At 41.2% G+C, this 17,022-nt stretch overlaps 2 protein-coding genes across 6 annotated transcripts in view; both read right to left on the bottom strand.

Moving 5' to 3' along the window:
- The window catches only part of LOC143025498 (uncharacterized), a 1,024,106-nt gene that overhangs the window by 166,997 nt on the left and 840,087 nt on the right, over positions 1 to 17,022 (bottom strand). The window lies entirely within an intron of this gene.
- On the bottom strand, positions 8,260 to 16,420 carry LOC143025497 (uncharacterized). The gene is made up of 3 exons (XM_076185251.1): positions 16,296 to 16,420; positions 12,166 to 12,295; positions 8,260 to 11,497 (listed from the first exon to the last, which is right to left on the bottom strand). Exons 2-3 carry the CDS (start codon positions 12,286 to 12,288, stop codon positions 8,561 to 8,563), a joined length of 3,060 nt encoding a protein of 1,019 aa, XP_076041366.1. The 5' UTR covers positions 12,289 to 12,295; positions 16,296 to 16,420; the 3' UTR covers positions 8,260 to 8,560.

Below are 17,022 nucleotides of genomic sequence, written 5' to 3'. Positions count from 1 at the left end.
GATGTGTTTTGGGTATTTATGGATTTGGAAACGCTTATGACAGGGTGGAGAAAAAGGGACTGTGGGAAGTTTTGCAAATGTATAGGATTTGGGGAAAGCTGTTATGGGGAGTCAAGAGTTTTTACAAAAGTAGTAGAGCCTGTGTTAGAATGACAATTGGAGAGAGTGGGTGGTTTGAAGTAAAGGTGTGGCTGCATCAGGACTGTGTCATGTCACTGTGGCTGTTCACTGTGTACATGGATGGGGTGGTGAGGGAGGTAAAGGTGAGGATAAAGGGCAGGGGACTGGAGATGGTTAAAGAAAATAGAGAAAATTGGGAGGTGAGCCAGTTGTTGTTTGCCAATAACACCGTGCATGTGGCAGGGTCAGAGGAGGGATTAAAGGAGTTAGTGATGGTATTTGGGAAGGTATGTGATAGAAAAAATTTGAAGGTAAATGTGGGTAAAAGCAAGGTGATGAGATGTACAAAGAGAGAGGATGGCTGCAACTTGGAAGTAAGTCTTAAAAGAGAGAGGCTGAAATAAGTGGATAGTTACAGGTATTTGGGATCGCATGTGCCAGGAAGGGGAGGAGTGGCAAAGGTAAATCGTAGACTGAGAGAAGCAAGTGAATGCCTTGGGGGATTAAAATGTGTCATGAGGAATAGGCATCTGAGAATGGATACAAATAGGAGATTATATGAAGGAGTGATTGTTCTGACAGGACTGCATGGAGCAGAGACTTGGAATATAAGAGAGGGAGAGAGGAAAAGTTAGTCTGAGATGAAATGTCTGAGAAGTATGGTAGGGGTTACTAGGTTGGATAGATTGAGAAACAAGCAGGGTGGAAAAAGAGATGGCAGATAGGGCTAATGAAAGAATTTTGTGATGGTTTGGACACATGGAAAGAATGAGTGAAGAAGATTAGTAAAAGTGGTCTGCAAGGCAAGGGTAGATGGAGTGAACTTGAGGGGGCGACCAAGGAACAAGTTGGATAGATGGGGTAAAAAGAGCATTGAGCAAGGAAGGGAGAAGGCAGGAGATGTGGTGAATGGAGAATGGATGTGTATAGATGACACTGTCATGCAAGAAAGGAAGTGGGTAGGGGATGTGGGGAGGGAGTAGGGAGTGGTTGTATGTGAATAATATTTTGACACAAGGGATGGAGAGGAAAGGGGGAGGGTTGCTGTGGATGTACTGTGTCTTGCTGCATTGCTTTTGACCCAGGGCAGTTGGTAGTATACAGAGATTACCCATTATCCATGAGGAGCTAAGATGAGAGGGATGAAAGTGTGGTGGATGGGAATGGAATGGGTGAGTGCCTTTTGACTTGGCTACCTCACTTGTTAGGGGGAAAGAGCCCTTGGTACTGTATATAGATAGACAGAATTATAAAAAAAATAGCTATAACAATAACAACAATGATAATAATAACCATAATGGTGATGACAATAATGATAATAGTAATGATTATACTTTTAATAGAATAATTATAGTAGTGATGACAATAATGATAATGATATTGATGATAATAATAATAATAATAATGGTAATGATAGTAATAATAGATCATTATAATAATGATAAATTCGCCTTACTAGAAACTCATAGCCAGCAGTGGTCTTCGATTCTTCCCAATATCCTTATAAAGAAATTCTGAGCTGTGTTATTACCGTATTTTCCGGCTTAAAATGCGCATCGGGTTATAATGCGCACCCATGCACTTCGTTATCTCAGTACACAGATAGCGCGCACCGACGTATAACGCGCATGCCCGATCGCATTGGTCTATAACGCAGTTTTACCTCGGTATTTATATCATGTGAACGAGGTTACATGGAGAAGTATTTTTCATTGGCTAGAGCCACCGCTGGGAAATCTGTTGATTTGTCACAGTTTAGGCATCAATTAGGACACAACTAAGAAAAAGTCGGAACTACATGTACCGGTATATAACTCATGTTGTGCGTTGGTCCCTTATTACTTTGTACCTTAAATAGTTTGTAGGAAATATGATCTAAAAAAAGTTTATTGAAAGTAAAATATACAGAAAAATTTCGGGATTTTTACAGAAAATGTTCATTTTATATCTTGAGGAAATAATTCGTCTTTACCATTTTTTATTTAATACTGAAACAAACTACAGACTGTTTCGTTTTAGCTTTGAACCTGCAATGACAGTGGTGAAATAGGACAGTCTCTCATCGAGGTGACGTTTAGTTAATATAACTCCCGAAAGAGGGTGTTGTAGTCAGGTGTTTGACACGAGTTTATGAACGGCCGCAACGGAATTTGTACCATATCTAAAGTGAAGCAACAAATCCAACATATAAATTCAAACTAGGATGCTGTGAACATGGGCAAATATCATGAATATTGATCATGTTTCATGATATAAATATTTATATACGGTAGCCCATGCTGGCGTATTCTTTCATGTCACCATGGCTGTTCTTCTTGTTCTCACGGAACGTCACGGAGAAGTGTGCCGTCCCGACTTTGTGACGGCCAACATCGTCACGTTGTTGTGAAAAAAATTACACACACACAGCCGCAGAATTTTTATCGTAGGCCGTAGATAATGCGCACCACCGGATAACGCGCACCCCCCATTTTTAGGCCCTTCCAACAGAAAAAAGTCGCGCACTATACGCCGGAAAATACTGTATGGGATTCTGTTCCACATAGTAAGAGAAGAGCAGTCACAAGTTTTCAGAGCTCCTTAATTGGAAAGGTGGTGAGAAAATAATTGAGATTGATAGAGATCTCTGGCCCTAACCTCAGTCTACACCTCCAGATAGAGCTGAGGGTAATGATATTGTCTGAAGGAGATGGTTCTTTCTGATGCTATCACAGGATAGTCATTTGTAATCGCCCATTGTCACTGCCTATATTTTTCTGGACATATTTGTCAGGCATTTTTTTCTCCTAATCCTATTACTCTCACTCTCCATGACTTGATTTCTCTCTCCCTGTCCGTTATGTGGGCCTTGTTCTTCATTGCATATCCTTGTTAATTATATAACTTTTTATTATTATTTTTTTTTTATTATCCCTTTTTGAACCCCACCCTAAACATGCCTCTGACCTTGCCACTGACTGTTTAACCATTGGCATTCACTCTCCTCTTGGCACTGACTGTTCATTTCTTGCCACTTGACTTCCTCCACTGGCAGTGACTGTTCCTACCTTGACACTAACTATTCCTCCTTTGGTGAGCACTGTTCACTTGACGCTAACTGGTTATCCCTTGCTATTGACTACTTCCTCTGTTGGCACTGACTGTTCCTCCTTTGGCAGTCACTTTTCTCGTGGCACTGTTTGCTTCTTAACCCTGACTATTCATCATTTGGCACTAACTGCTCCTCAATGCTGACTGTTCTTCTGTTGGCACTGATTGTTCCTTCGTTGATGTTGACAGTTCCTCCCCTGGCACCAAATGTTGCTTTCTTTGCAGGGGTACACAAGTAAGGTTTAGAAAAATGAGCCCCCTCTGATTGTCCCTTTGTCTTATTAGTTACAAAGTACTCACTTAAACAGATCTATATTGTTTTCCCATAGGCTATCACAGTGTTTTGTATTTTCTGCACATCAGGTAGTTGCAATTGCTGTCAAGGGATGTGGTAATTTTTTTTATTTTACCTAACACCTTCCACCTCCACAAAGATAGATATATAAATAAATAAACCATTAATAAATAAATCACTCAATCAAAAGAGTGTCCCTTTGCCTCACTTTAGTTTATTGACCTTATTCTCATCTCATGGGTTGGCTCTGCTCCTTCCCTCCCACACATTGATGGTTTCCTCTAATTCTTCCCCCCCCCCCTTTTTTTTCTGTGCTTTGCTTTCCCCTCTTACACATTTTCTGGGTAAAAGTCCCTTCAAGTTGAATAAGATCGTGAGGCCAGAACAAAGTGTAAATGTCCAGGCTTTCCCCTTTTGCCCCACAGAGGGTTATGCACTCGGGCCTGTAGTTTCCTCACCTATTCAGCTGAATATAATTGCTTAGCATTAGCCAGAGAAAATCTTCAAGAATATCATTGTAACATAGTATAGAGACAAATTTTGAATTTCCAGGCACATGCACGGGGGAAAGGTTGCAATAGCTCCAGCTCCCATTCCTCCCTTAATGTCCTTTTTTTTATCAGATGCAGTATTATCAATATAAGTCAGAATATATTCATATATTCAATCTATTCAAACCTGGTGTTCTAGAAAATAGCAGTCAGGTGATGTAACTGATCTAATTAATTATCATTTCACTTTTATGTATTCAGTATTATTTAGAACACTGTATTCAGTATTATTGAGAATAGTCTCCCATTTTGGCACACTTTAATCACTATAATTATGTCATATCCTGTACACATTCCTGACAGTGACAATTGTGTCTTCACATACACTTCTTTTTTCTTTCAAGGGTTTTCTGCAAGTTACGTGTTGTACTGGTTGATCCCTTACTACCAATATACTTTTCACTGACAATTAAACTTTTGTTCCATGTGATTCACCATTGTCTTGGAGGACATGCTGGACTTGTGGTCTACAGCTGTTACCTTCCTGAATGAGAGCTCTATAGCTCATAAACCAATCTTTGAGCAGTGGTATGATCTTATACACACACATATGCTATCCTATTGCATAGAGGGTATAGTAATGGCTTGAAGTGTTATTGAAGCTTTCAAGTCAGCTTCAGGTATCTTGGGTCTGCTTCATTGCAAACCCTGGGCACTAACCACTACACCAGCAAGCTGTGTACAATTATGTTCCTACTAAGGATTACAAAGGCGGAGCATGCCGACAGGAGACCTTTTGGTCTATATCTAGGTCGGATGCGAAAAGAAATCATAATACAGGTAATGATAAATAAATGAATAGATAATAACTATGATAAAGGAAATAATAAATAAAATACATAAATAAATGCATAGGTATAGTTAAGTAATAAACAAACAGGTAAATAATAAATAGTAATAAATTGACATACAACTAATAATAAATGAGAATCGAGCAAATAATAATAAACAATAACAAAACAAATAAATAATATAAAATAAGTGAAATTCATTACAGCATCTTGCTTAGGTGTTTATCTAAATGATTCTTAAAGCTTCAAACTGAACTACATTGCACTGCCTCTGCATTGTTTCTTGTCTAATTCTCATTCAGTGTGAAAATTTTGTCACTTTTGATGTAAATTTCCTTTAGAATCTTGAAGACCTGTATCAAGTCACCTCTGAGTATGCTTTTTTAGGGAAAACAGATTCATATGATTTAGTTGATTATCATATGATTTATTTTTGACATTTGGAATCAGGTTTGTGGCTCGCCAGTGTACTTTTTCCAATCTGTCAGTCTTTAACCACTTCCATATGGTGACGCAAGTGGAGGAGCAAGTGGGTACGCGATGATGCCGACGTCGGCGTCTTGATTATATTTATTGTAGTCGTACCTACGTAACCTCCATTCTCTCTAAACTGGCTTCATCATATTTTCTATGGTTATCAAAATTCACGGGTGAAAGAGAACGAACGATTGAGCACTGACTTTATTTTTTATAATGCGATTATTATGACGCAATATCGCACGTCGGGCAGCTAATGCTGCCAGACATGTGATGTGCCCCGGAGTGAAGAGGTTAATGAGATTCAGTGACCATACGGAAACAGCATGTTCCAAATGTGGATGAACTAACGATTTATATAGCTTGTTAATGTGTGATGGACTTTTGAAATCAAAAGTTTGCACAATCAGTCCCAGAACCTTATTTGCTTTCTCAGAGGCTGAAATACACTGCTTGGATGATTTGAGATCATTACTGATAATTACGGCGAGATCCTTTTCACTATCCACTTTTGTCAACAAATTTCCAAATACCCGGTAACTTGTAATCATATGTACTGTTATTTTTACCTATGTACATTGCCTTGCATTTACTTGTGTTAAATTTCATTAGCCACTTTTCAGACCATTGCTGTAATTTATTTATTCTTGAATATCTAATTGGTTTAAGTGATCATTTGCCATTCCGCACAGTTTTGTTTCATCAGCAAATTTGGAAACAGTAGATTTTAGTCCATGGTCTATATCATATATACTATGAATAGAAGTGGCCCAAGAACAGAACCCTGAGGAGCTCCACTCATAACATTTTTCCATCCAGAAGTTTTTGCCTTGAAAACAACTCTGTTTTTGATCATTCAACCAATTTCTAGTCCAACTTAATAGGATACCACTTATTCCGTGTGAAGCTAATTTAGTAAGTAGTCTTTCATGGAGGACGATATCAAAAGCTTTTGCAAAGTCTAGATATATTAAATCTATATTGTTTCTTTTGTCATAATTCGAGATAAATGTGTTGTAGAATTCGAGTAAGTCATGCAAGAACGTTTCCATCTGAAACCATGCCGGCTATCATTTATTAAACAGTTACTTGCTAAATGATGTTCAATAGCATCTCTAATGATAGTTTCCATCATTTTTCCTATGATTGAAGTCAAACTTATAGGCCTGTAGTTATTTGGTTTCTTTTTGTCACCTTTTTTGAATATGGGAGTAATGTTAGCTAGCTTCCATTCTGTTGGCACATCTCCAGATACGATGGATTTCTTGAAAATAATTTCTAATGGAACAACAATCTCATTTTTCATTTCCTTTAATATTCTTGGATACCAACCATCAGGTCCTGGTAAACGTTTGATTAACTTTTGAGTTTCTCTATACACCTTTTAATTTTTTCTTTTGTTATATTTACCGTAGTAAGTTTACCCTAGACTTTTCACAGGTTTCAGTTTGGAGTTCACTTTGAGGTGTTTTGTTTACGAATACTGAGCTAAAATAGTTGTTTAAAATATCACACATTCCTTCATTTGAATATTCAAGTTGACCGTCAGTAGATAATAGTGGACCAATGTGATTCCTAACAACCTTTTTATCTCTAATATAACTACAAAATTCTTTGGGATTCTCTTTGGATTTATCATCGATATTCATTTTGTATTGTTGTTTTTGTTTTTCTTATTGTCTTGTTTAAATCCCTCAGTATTAATACATAACTTTGATGGTCATTAGATGCACCCGAGCACTTATATTTCTTACAAGCCTGTCTCTTTTTAGCAATACTTTTTTCATTTTCTTTGTCAAGTCATTTTGGGCAAGCCTGATTTGGGGGACATCTGTCCTTAAAAGGAATGTAAGTATGAATCACCTTAGTGAGCGTAATTTGAAATATTTCCCACATCTGATCTACAGGTCTTTTGATTAATTTGTCCTCCCAATCTGTAAGCTGAAGCTCCTGACATAGCCATATGAACTGAGCTTCACTGAAATCGGGTATTTTAGAAGCACAAGTATCTATTCCAAAAATTTTTAGTTGTTTGAATCTAAGTTGTGATTGCTGTTTGCAACAGTTTCACTGACTTCTACATCGATTATGATGCTTTTGCAACTAGTGATCAATAGATCGAGTAAGTTTCCATGTCTTGTGGGCTCTTTTACATGCTGAACTAAGTAATTGTCACCAAGAAATTCAATCAAGCGACTACCTATATGGCCATGTTCAAGGGTCATCCAATCAATGTCAGTAAAATTGAAATCACCCATTATCAATAAATCCCGGTTGCAGAAACAAGACAGTTCTTGAAATAACAGTTTGTCATCTGCTAATGATAATCTCTTTGGCCTATATATTACACCTACATTCATTTTTTGTCTATTTGTTTGGGTTAATTCTACCCACAAACTATCATATGCATCCTGTTTCACTTTCTCTAAAACACAAGCATGGACATTGTTTTTAACGTACAACAGAACACCCCCACCTTTCTTGTGGTTTTTATCCTGATGAAAGTGTTTAAATCCCGCAATATTAAATTCAGCTTCAAACTCTTTACCATTTAACCATGTCTTGGTTATTCCTGTCATGTTGAGATTTTCGCTTTTGACATATGCCTGTATTTCTTGGAATTTGTTCCTAATACGAGCATTAAAGTACATGGTTTTAAGAAACTCGTGATTATTTCTTTTTGACACATTTTGAGTTTCAATATCATGCCTTACATTATAATTTTGTTTAACTGGGATGTCTTTACTGAACCTTTAAGTCCATTCACTTGTATCTCTGGATTATGTTTGCTGTACTCCTTTTTTTTTCTCTATTTACATTTTATATCCCATTCACTTATCTGTAGTTTACCCATTATATATATATTTTTGACTATTGTTTCTCTCACAGCTCTTTAAATGTGAGCAATTTGTTCATTGAACACAAGAGAATCTGGCACATTTCACTTTCTGTGTTCCTTTAATCCACTTTCTGAAGACTGGAAAATCAAACGCGATCTTTTCTTCATTTTTATAAATTTATTATAAGAACAAATAACAATTTGGTCCTTTCCAGGAGGTCTAATGAAAAGCTTAGCACATACGTAACATATATTTTGAGCTTGCGCAAACTGCCTTATATTCCCAAAAGCCTTCTGCAGCTTCGTGGTCAGCGCACCACCTCGGAGAAGACGATGTTTGGCATATAAGCTGGCTGGGCCGCTGCTGCAGTGGTGACTAGAGATTGGCCCAAAGTGACTACTGTTGGGGCTTCTGCGGTATCGGCGGAGGGACGGCAGGCGCAAGAGGCACATCGACCGGGTGGGGAGTGCTCTTATGCAGATTGGGTCCTGGCACTGCTGAGAAGGGCGCAGATCCCGGCACAGTCCTACCAACATTGAACATGTTGCCGTTGCTAACTTGCTGCTGAGTAGGGAATGGCATGAACTGTGGTAACAAGCTTGGCGGCGCCTCTGCAGTGGGCGCTCTGTAGTTTAGAAATGTTGGTGAAGAGCCGTTCAAGTAGAAGGAGTCTGAAGCTGGTGTGGATTGCACTTGGGGTGCAACAGATTCACTAGGAACTTGAAAATGATCAGGATCAGGTGTGTGGCCGTTGGTAGTTGTGTTTGCTGTTAGTTTTGCCCCAAAAGAAGGTGTCTCTGACACGAAACCACTCGTGAATTTTGGAGTCTGTATCATGGGGGCAGGTGTAGAGTTAGATAGCCCTGTTGCCTGGATATGTGTGAAATGTGTTGTTTGGGCTATCGGTCTTGAGGGAAGTTGTACTGGTTCTGTTGGTCTGGTAAGTGCAGGCTGTTGTGGTTCTATGCACACAGAAGATGTGTATGTTGTGGGCTGTGTTTCTTGTGTTGTTTCAAGGTCTGGAACTTGTTTGGTTTCTTTGGTATCGACTGTTTGTGAAAGTGTTGGTTCTGTTGTTTCTGCTACAGGAGTGGATGTTGGTTCTGGCTCAGCCTCAGTAAGGGCAGTCTTTGGTTCTAGTACATCTGTTACTGGAGAGGTTTCTGGTTCTTGTGTTGGTTCTGGTTCTACAACTGTGGCAGCTTCTACCTCAACATCTTCAGCAGCAGCATCTGGTTCTGATGCGTCTTCCAGGGGTGCAGATTCAGGTTCTCGTTCGGGTTCAGGTTCGGATTCCATGGTAGTGGTAATTGGCCCAGGGGCTGCTTCTTCAGGAACAGATGTCTCAAGCACCTCAGTGTCTGAGTCTTCATCAGATTCCAAGGGGACCGCTGGTGGGGCTTCTAATGGTGCATCGTCCACAAGGGCAGGCTGTGAGACTGGTGCAGCTTCTACAGGAACATCAGTCAGAGCCTCTGATACTGGTGCATCATCAGGAAGTGCTTTTGTTTCTGCATCAGCCTCCTCTGGCTCATCTTCTTGATCAAGTACAACTTCTGAAGCATCCTGTGATAATGCCACATCTTTGTCAACATCAGCCACTGGTGCAGCTTCCAAAGCTTCAACTTCGGGAGCTGGTTTAACTTCCACTTCAGTGGCAACAACTTCAGGCACGGCATCTGTGGAAACTGTCACTGGCTCTGCTTCAGTCTTGGGTTCAATTTCTGCTGGGACCTCTTCCTTTGCTACAGTTTCCAAGGGGACAGATTCTTCAACTGGTGCAGCCTCCACTGGGGCAGCCGTTTCTTCTGGTGCAGCTTCTGTCAGGTCAGCTTCCTCTGATGCGGCCTCTAATAGAGCAGCTTCTTCGGGTGTAGCTTCCACCAGAACACCTTCATCGTCAAGTACATCCTCCACTGCAGCTTCATCTACTGCATCCTCAGGAGCAGCCTTTTCTTGGGGCTTATCTACCACTACAGTGGCATCCTCTGGTTCAACTTCCATCAACACTTCCTCTCCTTCCACAGCAGCTTCCACTTCAACATCTTCAAGTGCATCTTCCAGTTGGGCTTTGTCTTTGAGGGTAGCTTCAACCAGAGCATCTTCCTTTATGGCATCTGTTTCTTCGGGTACATCCTCCTCCATGGCCTCTGCTGGAGCAGCTTCCACCATAACAGCATCCTTTTCTAATTCGTCTTCTACCATGGTAACTTCTGGGGCATCTTTTGTTGGAGCTTCCACCAAAACAGCATCCTCTTTCTCTAACTCATCCTCTATTACAGCAGCACCTTCCACCACAGCAGCATCTTCCACCACAGCAGCCTTTTCGGGTGCAGCTTCCAATGGAGCAGCAGCCTCTTCCTCTGTTGCAGCTTCTTCTATGGCAGCATCTTCAAGTTCAGCTTCCACTGGAGCAGCAGCCTCTTCTACTGTTGCAGCTTCTTCTACAGCGGCCTCTTCTAGTTCAGCTTCTACTGGAGCAGCAGCTTCTTCCTCTGTTACAGCATCTTCAACAGCAGCCTCCTTTGCTTCAACTTCCAGTGGAGCAGCAGCCTCTTCCTTTGTTGTAGCTTCTTCTACAGCAACCTCTTCTGCTTCAGCTTCCAATGGAGCAGCAGCCTCTTCCTCTGTTGCAGCTTCTACGGCGACCTCTTCTGCTTCACCTTCCAATGGAGCAGCAGCCTCTTCCTCTGTTGCAGCTTCTTCTATGGCAACTTCTTCTGCTTCAGCTTCCAATGGGGCAGCAGCCTCTTCCTCTGTTGCAGCTTCTTCTAAGGCGGCCTCTTTTTCACTTTCAACTTCCAGCACTTCGCCCTTGATACCTGCTTCCACTGGCGCTGCCTCTTCTTCCAGCGCTTCCACCAGAGCTTCCTCTTTCTCATCTCCCACTGATTCTTCTTCAATGGGTGCAGCTTCCACTTCTCCCACTGCTTCTTCTACCACAGCATCTTCTTCAACTTCGGCAACTTCGGCCTCTACTTCGGCTTCTGCAACTTCCACTTCCTCCCCCTCGGACACAACCTCTTCAGGCTCGGCCTCTGGCACGGGCACATGTATAGGCGGCACGGGCACAGGGGCTGATTTCACTTTAGGTTCAGGTAGGATAATCTCTGTTGGAGGTCTTACTCTCTTAGGTGGTGGCATTCCAAATAGCTTACTTGTGATAAGTTTAGGTTCTCTCTTAATTGTTGACTTGGAAACAATTATCTCCTTTTTGACCTCAACCTTGATGGGGATCTCTCTCTTCCTTTGGGCTTTGCCAGCAAGGATGGCTTGTCGCTCGGCGGCGTTGAGTCGCCGGCGCATCTTCTTGGTCATGGGCGGGAATTCGGGCTGCAATGGAAAGTACGAGTCAAGTCATATCAAGCAATCCAAAATATTTCCTGATATGTACGGATAACATTGCTGTTGCACTATGATTTTTTCATATATATATATATATATATATATATATATATATATATATATATATATATATATATATATATATATATATATATATATATTTAGTGACAAATTCTGTTTTGTGCTGTGGAAAGCTGCGTTTCATGTGGACCACGGTGGCTGCCCAACTAACTCGTTTAAAGTAATTATAATATTGTAATTGGTGAAATGGACAATTTTTCTTGAAATATATTGCAGTATTACTGTTCATTCTTATAACTGAGAAATTAGCAATTGTGAGTAAAGGTTTAGTAGTCTCCAGTCAAAATCTTCAGTTATAAAAATATCTGAGTAGTGCATAAGAGGAATATCAGTTCCATGTACATGAATTATTAGATAGAGCCATTTCATTTTATCCTTGTACTTGCTGGAAATACGGTAACCACCATTAGAAATTGATCCATAGTATGAATGTAAAAATCAGTGGTTTCTGTTACGATCGACTTCGTTGAATGTGGCTGCCTTATTCCATTTCCACCTGGAACGCAGCTTGAAATTGAGCACTTAGTTATGATTGATATCTAAAGGGCTGTTAATTATTAATAAGAAGTACTTACGTCAAAATTATACCACCAGTTGGCTTTAAGCATTTTCTCTTTGTACCCATCGAGGCCATTTTCTAGGGCCTCCCATGACTGGCCCCCCGTTTTCTTTGCATGGTGCCAGCCCGACTTCCCCATTGTGAATCTGAAATAGAAAACGGACTGTCATACAGGGAGGAACTATTTCATTAGCATACAGTAATGGCTATTATTCATCAGTCGGCAACACCCTTGATTAAATATCACATTAATAACCATTTCAACCATATATTTCATAAAAATAAATCCTTTTGTTTTCGCTGATGTAGAGACTCATTTTCACTTTTTATTTCAAATAATATTTGTTCACAAGTTAGCACTTCGTGTAATTTTTCTTCGTCTGGAAGTATTGAAACTGCATTCGTTTATGCCACATTGGTTTCTGTCTTTTGCGGGTCTCAGAGGTTTGTCCCAGTAGCGAAGTGATGACGTAAGAAAATCACTTTGATGGGGATATAAGTGTTGATGGTGTAAACCATTCAACGTAAGAAGCCATTTTGAACGTCTCAACTTCAACAAAGTTTCCCGTACGAGGTCTAGTCACAACCCTTTCAAACAAAATAACGCAAGGACAAGACAGTGAAATTTAGAGGGCGATCATCCAAGAACCTCATAGTCGGGGTTTGCCTCCCCGGCCCCTTTTGTGCTTAGATAACGTCAGTACCTAGTTAGCGGGAATAAAAATACAAAAAGTGTGTCGTCACTCTCAAGGGTTCTGAACGATGCGTGAGATCATTACCCTGCGCTGCATCTCTGAGAACGATATGCACGCTTTTACTCTTAACGTAACACTATTTTGATTACATTTGGCGTAGACTTGATAGTAAGTGAATAGAAATATAATTCGTTGAGTATCACTGAAGACGAAATACGCACTTTTGAAGTGAAAAAATAAGAAAATGAAAGTAGGCACCAATGAATTGAGTTTATTAATACAACAAGTGATGCATTTTTGATGGAATGTAGATTCTTTCGGTTGAATAAAATCACGAAGCGGTAGCTAGATTTGGCGATCACTACGCACAGGCTGAATAAAATCCTCTAGTGGTAGGTGAATAATGATTGACGCGGTTAAGTGTTGGGTTAGTTCCGGGTAGGGACACACGGGATTTTTATGGAGCTGGCCGGGGGGGGGGGGACGTCTGGATCTATCGATCAGAACCTCTAGTTTAGATTCCACCCCCTTCAGAATCCTTGTCAGTCTGAACCCGTTACGTAATATTTGTTACTATGTTGAAGTGTTCAGGTGTTCTTATGTCAGTAAAATAGATTAATGAAATCACTGCTTGTAACGTGAAGTAGGGATATATGTAGTAATTAATCATAATCAAGTGCAAACCACTGATTCACACATGCAACTGGGGCATTCTGAATTATACAGGGGAAGAATGTAATTGTAGTTGCATATTAAGAACTCATTGTCATTACTCGTTTAATGTCATCACTGATTGAGATGTCAGAGCATCTTCATAATGGCATAGTTGTTACTAGGATAGTTCAACGCGCGGGTGATTACGTCAAGTCGTCGCTCTGTTGCCACACGTGTGCGTGTGCGGAAACCATATACGGTAACGAATCCCGCCACTGCCGCGGGGTTGTGAAGGTCAACCTGCGAATCAGTCCCTGCTTATCTGGTTCTAACTGGTTTCATTTTCCTTGGACTGCTTATAATATGACACCTTCGTATATAGTCAGTCTACTGTATTGAGTTATAGCAAGTACCATTTTCCAAAGAAAATTGCATGCAATTAATCAATCTGAACTTGTTAGAATATCAGCGCTGTAGTACCCATAACAGTAAGAAAATGAAATTTATTCTTCTTGGATTGTTGTATGCATAAATTTTGCGATGGGCGTGTTGCACCCGCGCTTGAAGGCTTGCCGACATTGGTCTGTAATACTCAGCCCCGCCTCGCACCCGCCCCCGCTTCGTCCCCTCCTTTCCCCTTCCCCTCCCTCCACACTCCGGCTCTTTCCTTCGCGCGCCGCCTTCCCGCCAATAGCTACTGCACTGCATGCATGGCCAGTGTTGCTGTTTGCTATTTGCCACATAGGCAGAACGTGCCAAAGGCCAAATACTCTTGATTCTTTGTTGAAATCCAAGTGTCATTCTTGGGGGAGATCCTGCAATACACCGCCCTTGAGACGGCTGTTGTGCCACTTGGCTCTTTGTTATCAGTTTTGCCGTGTACCCGGTTACCCCTGACGACCCCCCGACGGTAGCAACAATTACTGCCATGAGTTCTGTCTTGCCACAGCTATGATATGTCATTTTCAATTGCGCTTTGACGATGTCACATTCATATACATATATGTACGTGTGTGTGAGTGTATGAGTGTGTGTGTGTGTGTGTTTCTCGCGTCACCACTGGCAGGTATATGCTGAAATCACAATTTTCTGCTTCCGGGTATATTACTAACTTGATTTTCTAATTCATCGTTAATGATATACCACTATACACTACAAATACCTTCAGTATAACCACAAAATTCCTGCCACAGCGAAATAACAGTTCTCGTATTACATAATCTTCAGCCGGGCGACATGGCCACCCCTTGGTCGTTGCATAACCAGCGTACGCGTGAAGTCAACACTATACTTATCCGGGAGGGCCTGCAGCCGTCTCGTTTGCGAGTGAACGCAGGGTTTTGACATGGGTAGCATATCATGTTACCAATGTCTTAGGTCCGAGGCTGATTTCCAGACACCAGAATGATATCATACCGTGTCTACAAAGCAGCGATAGAGGAAAAATAACAAAAAGTACGAGTACTTGGCGTTGGCGACATGCGCCCACACAAGAGAGAAAACGGATTCTAGTCCACGCGCGCGCGCACGCACAATACACACACAGACACACACACACACACACACACACACAAATCAGCAATGGTGTGCAATATTTGAAATATCAAATGCTGTACTAATTTACGAAAAATATCAACTGACCGTGGATTAACACATCCTGGCACACTGAACGAGCCAAATACAATCTTACAAATGTGCACGTAGGTCAAGTGGTAACGAGTGTAAGAAAAGCTTCACAGGTTTGAGTGTATTTTCATTCACTGACATCCCTTACCGTTGGGGTCTTGGTACGTAGGACAACCGATCAAGCTGCATAATCACTGCTTTTTCAGACCAAGTCGTTTTGTGTTAGTTGATGATATAGTTGCATAATCACTGCCTTACAGACCAAGCCGTTTTGTGTTGGTGGTATGGTGCTTCCCAAAATTCCATATTGCAGTTTTGTTATCCAACGTATGATCTACCTGTTGCTAGGCGGGCGGTAACCATCACTATTCATTCTGATGAACAATTAAACTGCAAAACACTAGTGCATCAAAGAGATGGGACCAGGGCTATGGAGGAATTGCTATCCATGCTTACGAACTATGTATGTACATCAACGCAGGATGTCATTCCATGAATGGGGTGTTCCCAACACTTTCTCCGGGTCATTGTTGGGTATGCGTATGGAGTAAATAAATCCTCCCGCGCATGCGCAAAAACACCAATGTAGCCCGAGAATTACGCGCTTCGCTAGTGCCATGTTTGTTTTGATTGACATACAGATGAAGATTAAATCGGTCATATTGATTTTACAGAGTTCATAATCGCTTGAACGAATGATGTACTTGTCATATCTGTATTCAGGTTTATGTTTCATCACCAAGTTCAATTTCTATCTCAAGTTATCTGGTACATCTGTCCTCAAGATTTATCATATAACTTCGTACATTTGTCCTCAAGATTTATCAAATAACTTCGTACGTCTGTCTTTTCTAACGAAATTCACATTCATCACTGTTAGATCTATGTGTTCCCAGATCGTTACGCCATTTTTTCCAGGTTACTATGATACTGTTCTACGGGACGGAAATCCACCCACTAATTGTGCATGCCCCATCAACTAAATGCTATGGTCGAGCGTGTCCACATATCGCGGGTATACGGGTTTCGAACATTGTCCTGCAATCAGTTCCTTGCTGCTCTGTGTTGTTAATACAGCCACTCCCTACTCGATGCGAATAGCGTGAAACAACAGACATCGTAATTTTTCTTTCCAAATGAGTCCTAGACAACTTTAATAAGCTGATATTACCTTCTCCTACTACGGTTGTATGTGCTATGTTGGTGGTACCGTACTGGAAATCCACTTTTGATGCAGGCGGCTACGGGCTGTGGACGGGAGGAAGGCGGGAGCGTATATGCAGCGCGCTTGGGCTCCTCTCGGCTTTTGGTCCGCCACGGTGTTATGTAACCCGGTATTTATAACCCCCCCTCGCCCCCCCTTTCCTCCTGCTGCCCCTCGCCTGCGTAGTAGGGTTGTTACTGGTGCTTTCAGGGGGGGAGGGGGGAGTTGTTAGTAGCAGTCGGCTCAAAAGAAAAATGTATGCTTTTGGGGGGTTAGATGACGAATGGATAGATCAGTAGGTCCTACTCATGTTTGTCGAAAGGCATTGCCTCTTCAAGCACATAAAGAAGGCCTTGCTCTCAGGGTGATCATACCCAGGACTCAGGAACGCAAATATTCTCGACAAACCAAAGCTGTAGAAAATTCAACCCAACGAATCGGATCGCCAAGCGTTAGCCAGAATAATATCCTGAAAGACGACGACAGTCATCAAACGAGTTGACCAAGGTAGTCTTCCTTTTGAGTAATGGAGTTCTTTCTCAGCAGAATGAATTCGTTTGACGTTAGCCATGATAACATCTATAAAGATGGCAACACTGTTCAGCAGCTTGGCAGTAAAGTGGAACATGGCATAAAGTTTCGCAAGAGTTCCATCCTAACAACTGCTTGGGAGAGGACATATGTAGTGCTTGGT

This window comes from Oratosquilla oratoria, chromosome 5 (genome assembly GCF_046742065.1).
Source record: "Oratosquilla oratoria isolate Oo_2021 chromosome 5, ASM4674206v1, whole genome shotgun sequence".
Classification (NCBI taxonomy): Eukaryota; Metazoa; Arthropoda; class Malacostraca; order Stomatopoda; family Squillidae; genus Oratosquilla; species Oratosquilla oratoria.
Note: the sequence above shows the minus strand (reverse complement) of the source record. Positions and strands in the feature narration are given on the sequence as shown.